General features: G+C 48.8%; 1 protein-coding gene and 1 pseudogene across 5 annotated transcripts in view; one reads left to right on the top strand and one right to left on the bottom strand.

The window, feature by feature from the left end:
* Window positions 1–200: 200 nt before the first annotated feature.
* Window positions 201–591, bottom strand: LOC110328515 (annotated as a pseudogene).
* Window positions 592–4,542: 3,951 nt separating this feature from the next.
* Window positions 4,543–6,805, top strand: part of Usp28 (ubiquitin specific peptidase 28) — a 51,955-nt gene continuing 49,692 nt past the window's right edge. For 3 of the 5 annotated variants that reach the window (XM_021206587.2, XM_029543166.1, XM_029543167.1), the window contains exon 1: window positions 4,547–4,689. In XM_021206587.2, the coding sequence (XP_021062246.1) occupies window positions 4,633–4,689 (57 nt within the window). In that variant the 5' untranslated portion in view covers window positions 4,547–4,632. Of the gene's footprint in view, window positions 4,690–6,805 lie in introns of all 5 variants that reach the window. The other 2 variants (XM_029543168.1, XM_021206586.1) reach the window with 1 other exon arrangement.

The raw sequence follows: 6,805 nt of genomic DNA on the forward strand, positions 1-6,805 counted from the left end.
GTTTCTCTGTATAGCCTTGGCTGTCCTGGAACTCACTTTGTAGACCAGGCTGGCCTTGAACTCAGAAATCCACCTGCCTCTGCCTCCCAAGTGCTGGGACTAAAGGCCTGTGCCACCACCACCCAGCGTTCCAGATGACTTCTTATTGTTTTTGTTTCTTCTTCCTTTTTTTACTTTTTTTTTTTAATGGAAGCATAGACCAAGTCTTGATTTTTATTACTTAAAAAAGTTGCAGATCTATTTTGCTTTCTGACTCTGTGCCTGTGCCTTCAACACTTTCACAACGATTTTCTGCTCCTCAATAAGGAAAACCTGCTTGATCCTGTCACGGACACACTTGGCACGCATGGAACTACCATAGGCCCTGCTGGCGTGCTTCTTTGTCTTAGACAATCTCATAAGGACTTTGGGTCTCATGGCACGAACCCCTCGCAGTCTGCCTGGGCACATGCCACATGTGGATTTAGGTGCTTTCCCAACCTTCTTGGTGTAGAGGTAAACAATCCTGTTACCAGGGGTTCGAGACAGCCTAGTTTTGTTAGAGGCTGTGTTGTAGGAAAGCCTACGACGGTATGTCAAACGCAGAACCATCCTGAGTGCCTCTAAGCACCGTCCCCGGAAGAGCTTACTTTTACTTTTTAAGATAGGACATCAAACTCAATACATAGGTGAGGATGACCTTGAACCTCTGACCCTTCTCCCCCTACCTCCTCAGTGCTGGACTACTGACACAGCATACCATCATGTTTAGGGGGTGCTGGATGTTGAACCTAGGGCATCCCGAATACTAAGCAAGCACTCTAAACCAATGTGCTGTTTATATCATGCTAAGAATCAAGCCTAGGGCCTCCTCCCTGCTAGGCAAACTATCTTGGAAAGGCCCAAACTCTGACCTTTGCTTTGTTTACATTTCTATCTTCATTACCTATTAGTTTTGTGGTTATAGGTTTTACTTTTTTATTAAATAGTTGTTGGGATTCAGATTCTCTTTCTCTCTCTCCCTCCCTCCCTCCCTCTGTCTCCTTTTTGAAACAGGGTCTTAACTCTAGAGCCCAGGATAACCTGGTACTTACTATATAGTCCACGCACAGTGGCTTCAAACTTTCAGTAATCTTTGTGCCCCTCCTTCAGGAGTGCTAGGATTCAGGGTGATGGCACCACAGCCTGCCATTCTTCTCATAGTCTCTAGTGTAGGCATGGTTTTGGGTTTTCTGTTCCTCTTACTGGGTTGCATTCCCTCCCTCATTGTGTGTGTGTGTTTTTCCTTTCAAGTACAGTTTTGTGGTTCCTGAAGTGTGAGGCTTGGATGCCTTTCTGTCAGAGCCCTGACCACTCATCCTACAGTGACTATGGCCTGCTGTTTTGAGTAAAGCTACAAAGAGGGCACACGCCCTTTGCAGAACTTTGGTCTCTGTTTTGATTTCCTTTTCGAGAGTGTGGTTGATCTCTGAGCCTTTGTCATGCTCTAGGCAGGCACTTTTTTTGGAGTAAATACCCATGCATCGGAGGTAGGGTCTGGGGAGGAGAGAGAAGGCTGCTCCCCTGTAAAGGACTGATTACGGAGGCTCCCAAGTTGCTCATTGTTGTTATTTCAGATAACAGCCTCCAGAGAAACCAGGAGCCAACTAAAAATAGCCGGTTCACTTGGATTTACTCTTTTCATGAGACCTAGAATAAACCTGGCACATTAAAATACTAATTCTCCACTGAGGTTTTCCTGTCTGCCTCTGGTGTGTGGCTGTGTGTGACAGAGAATCAAAGATATAATTTTTATCATTACACTTGCTCATTTATGTAGATGTGCGTGGGAGGGGATGCCACAGCACAGGGGTTGGGACTCTCCTCCCATGATGAGGGTTGTGGGAATCTAACATGACTTCAGGCTGGCTTCTACCCAACTGAGCCATCTCCCCTAGACCTCTGTCATTGTTTTGAACACATTATATGAGCTCAGGAAGGTGCTCAATTCTGAATGTGATGACTTTTCCCAATCTGGGTATGTATACTTTCCCCCTGATAAAATCTTGATTCCAGCAGGCCTTGGCATAGGGCTGTAATCTCAGCCCAAGGCGGCTGGACAAATAGGATCCAGAGTTGAAGGCCAGCCTAGGAGATAGAGTGGCAGTCTTAAAGAAAACTCTGTTCCTAGAGGCCTTACTTAGAGAAGTGTCACCAGTGTTGCCCTTTGTTCTTTGTTTTGCTGAGATAGGTTTTTGTTTTTGTGCTCTAGGCTAGCGTTGGACTCAATACAGTTAGTCCCAGTTTAGTCTCAAACTCATAGCCATTCTCCTGCCTCAGTCTCCCGAGTGCTAGGATTATAAGCATGCACAGCCACATCCGGCCCTCCCTTCATTCTCATCCTCCCCCTCTCTTCCCTGTTTTGTTTTGAGACAGGGTTTCTTTGTGTAGCTCTTGCTGTCCTGGAACTTGATCTGTAGACCAGGCTGGCCTCTCATAGAGATCCACCCACCTCTGCTTCCTGAGTGCTGGGACTGAAGGTATGGGCCACTCTATCTAGCCTCCCCCAGCCCTCTGGGACTGTTATACATGTGTATTGTGCATTTCGACTAAGTAAGAATTCCAAAGTCCAACTTGGCAAACAAATGAGTTTTACTGGGTTACTTATATACAGGAGCAGAAACGACTCAGAGACAGTTGTCCTCACTACAGTCCATCCCAGTACGAGTGACAGTCCAGTAAAACTCGAAACCTGAAGCACCCTGCATAACTTGCAGGCTTCTTGGCAGGCTGCAGTGGGTCTCCTGCAGGCAGCTTGGCTGGTCTGAGCCTCTTCCCAGGCAGCTCAGTTTATCTCAGACTCTCTCAGCAGTCCTGTTTATATGTTTGGGGAGGGTGGGACCTAGTGACTCTGGTCAGTTTCAAGGACTACCAAAAACCTCTGGGTTGTTTACTTCCTGAGCACAAGGTGCGACCTTCCAAAGTGGGTTTAATTTGGAGGAAATTGCTGCAGGACAGCGTGGCTTACACAAGCATAAGAACTGTGGCTATACCACTTAAGAAAATGGGGCTAGAGCGACTGCTCAGTGGTTAAAGGCATACACTGCCCCTGTAGAGGCCCCGAGTTTTAGTCCCAGCACCACATAAATGGTTTACTTCTGGCAAAGCGTAGGAATCCTAGTTTCTTGTACTGACTCCTCCTGTTCTGTGATTTGGCTCTCCAGCGTGTTCAGACACTGGACACACCTGCCTTTGATTGTGTAATCAGTAATAACTTAATCAGTCTCTCTTTAATTTTCTATTACTTTTTAAAACTTTATGTATAGGAGTGCTCTATCTGCATGTACAACTAACTGCATACTAGAAGAGGGTATTAGATGGTAGATGGTTGTGAGCCACCATGTGGTTGCTGGGAATTGAACTCAGGACCTCTGGAAGAGCAGTCAGTGCTTTTACTGCTCTAACTGAGCCATCTCTCCAGGGCCTTCCCATTCTAATTTTATCAAGTCTAATGGTTCTGCCCTCAGAGAATCCTGACAAAGATGGACCCGATAGACACAGGTCCCAAATTTCAGCCACACAGGAGGCTAAGGCAGAAGTATAGAAAGTTCAAAGCCAGCCTGAGCAACTTAATGAGATCATCTGACAGTAAAACATTAAGTTGAACATGGTGGAGACAGAGGGTCAAGAATTCAAGGCCAACCATGGCTACACGGTCTGAGGCTAATCCAATCCACGTGACATCCTGTCTCAAAAAACCCTCTTCCCAAACATTAAAAGGGGTGGTATGTGGCTTAGTGCACGAGCTAGACTAAACACAGCTTATACACACATGGCCTGAGAACGGGAGTTTGGAAGACGTGGCAACTGTTCAGGAATAAGACACGATGCTGAGCTCTGTGAATGTCCGAGCCGTTCAGTTGTCTTTATACAAACCACTCGAATCAGTCTATGCTTCTCTTCGCGTCCCCAGAATGGGAAATGGCTAGAAGGCCTGGTGAGAAAGTCTGTCAGCAGAAGGAACCCAGCATCCTTACCAAGCCTATGGGGCGCTGGGGGCAGGCCGGACGCAGATGCAAGGATGGAGAAAAAAGGAGTCTTGGAAACCCGGTGGCCTCACCGCCCATTTCCTGGGCACCTAAGGCGGAAATAGCAACAGCTGGCGAGGCGACGCTGACCCCTTCGTCTGTGCCCGGCTGCGGTCACGTGGGCCGGAGCACGCGAAGACGCCCCGCCTCCGGCTCACGCAAACCAGGGGCGGGCGCGTGGGCGACGCCTCTGGCGCACGCTGCGGGCGTGAGCAGAGTGTATGGGCGGGGCCACCGGGGCTCTAAGTTGGAGTGGGCGGGGCCTTGGGAGGGGGAACCTCGGTTGTATGGGTGGGACATGTAGGCGGGGTCTCCGGCGCAAGCCGCAAGATGAGTGGGAGTCAGCTGGCGGGGGTGGGGCATCCAGCGAACGCCGTGGGCGGAGCGTCTGCCGCGTGCTGTGGGTGGGGAGTGTTGGGAGCGGGCTGGCGTGGGCGGGGCTTCCAGCGCGCGCCGCGGGCGGGGGCGGGACGTGTGGGCGGTGCCTCCCGGTGCTCCCGGGCTTCGGGGGCGGCGGTGGTGGCGGTGGCGACCGCGGCGAAGACGACAACGAGAGTGGGGCTACACGCGGAGGGACACCACGGCCATGACTGCGGAGCTGCAGCAGGACGACTCGGCGGGGGCGGCGGACGGCCATGGCTCGGTGAGCGGCGGGTGAGGGTAGCGGGGCCCGGGTTCCGGCCGAGAGGGGCGCGGCGGGCCAAGCGGGCGAGGGCCGACAGAGGCCGGGGCCTGCGGGCTAGGGCGAGAGCAACCCGGTCTTCCCGGGACTTAGCGAGCCTGGGGCCGCGAGCCTGTGTGAGGTTGCCTGGGTGTATGCGCCGGCTCAGGTTCCGAGCGGGATTGAGTGTGGGACCCGGTGCTAGGGACCCTAACAGGAGGGGTTGCACGTGAGATCCTAGGCAGCGGGGTCACCCCGAAGTGTGCACCGGGCCCGACCCAGCAGCTAAAAACTTCCCAAAAGCACGGCCACGGTGCCTTGTTCTGACTCTCAAATCAGTTTTATGGCAGTGGCTTCTCTGAGGCTTAAGCAGACTTAAGTTATCTCACTTAAAGCTGGCGTTTATCAACAAAGTGCAAAAAAGACCCGGAGCCCCACTCCTCCCTTTTCCCGCCCCGCTTTTCGTTCAGTTCTCGCCCTCCCCCCGGAAACAAATCAGCTTCCCGAATTATCTCATTGATCACTGTAGGTTTTGAAGAAGGGGAGAGAAAAGCACAATGAATAGAAGGCACTTTACTATGTTCCTAGTAATATAAAAATATTACAAGGCTCTTAGGGCTTAGATGGTGGGCCTTTAGTAACACCGATTTGGAAAAAAAATCAAAAGGCTCATAATGTCTTTTAAAGAAACTTGGGAAGTGGGCAATTTAAGACTGTCATCCAGTTTTACTTTGGAATGTTATAACGTAATACAACATCCTCGTCCCTCAAGAACTGCACTTTTAAAATGACAAAATGGAAAACCTATACCAAGGATTCAAATACTGAGTTTGCAGTCGAGAAAATTTATAAAATATTTAGAATAAAAAATTGAGATACTGCTAAGAAACTATAATTAAATTCTATAATTAATGTCTTCTATAGTTAAATTTTAATAATTTGAGGTGCTGAGGATCAAGCCTAGGGCCTATCTCATGATATAATCAAGTACTACACCCCCAGACTACAAGCTTAAAACATAGCAGGCTTTTTAAAATTCATGTAGAAAAAGATATCTCTTAAGTCTTGGGCTGCAAAATGAAAGTAGGTGGATGGTTTTTCTGCGATCAGATAAAAATTGTTTTATTATTCAACAGTGTCTTTTGTTCATTGGGTCTGTATTTTTCAGTGTTTTCCTCCCCACAAGCCTACTTGTGCTGGGGACAGTGACTTAAAAACAGGTGGTGAGATTTGGTTTTGAGACAGTCATATTGATACTATTTTGAGGGAGAGCAAGTCATATTTAAATTTGTTCTGGGCCCGTCATTTAAGACCACATGCCTTTCGATCAGTGGTATTTTCTTTTACCTCTGACACAGGCTGCTGAGTAGCGACCGGCAGTGGAGCACTCTCTGAGGGTTTGTATGTAAGGTGTTTGGGCATTGTGTATAAAGTCAGAGCTATTTTGGGAAGACTTGGCACTCCCAGGCTGGGGCTAGCTGCTGTCGCCTGATTCCAGGCCACCTGCAGAGTGATGGCATTTACTAGTGTTCCCAGAGATTTTGCCCCAGGCTAACAGATGATAAGCTTTGAAGGCTTGATAACCGTTGCCCTTTTTCCTCAGGTCAGGATAAAATGCTTGAGGCATGGGTTACCTTGAAGGTGTGGGTGCTGCATAACTTTGACATTTCATGAGAGTATTAATAACTTCTTCCTCTTGATAAGCTCCGTGTAGGACGGATTCTTTCTTTTGACTTCACAAGGCATTCTCCCTTCCCTTAAAAGATGTTTAATATAGTTGAGAGGAGCTATCCTCCCCCGACACTCAGGAGCTATTTAAAACATGCCACATTTTCCCTTCCCCAGTTGGGTCATTTGTACAAAGGACAGACAAAACTATGTATAGGCTCTCCCCGATTTCAGTGAGTGCTCTGGAATCCCAGCCAGCGGACACTCGGTTATCTTTGAATCCCCCAGACTGGTGAGTTAAGGACACCTCCCTGTGCTTTAATCAGTTCTCACCTTAGGTAAAAAGCTGCTGGGAAGTTTACTGTTGAAGTAGGAGAAACAGCTTGAAGTCAGTTTGCTTCTGAGCCTGTTGCCCTTGACTGGGTGGGGG

The sequence above is a fragment of the Mus pahari genome, chromosome 10, assembly GCF_900095145.1.
Source record: "Mus pahari chromosome 10, PAHARI_EIJ_v1.1, whole genome shotgun sequence".
Classification (NCBI taxonomy): Eukaryota; Metazoa; Chordata; class Mammalia; order Rodentia; family Muridae; genus Mus; species Mus pahari.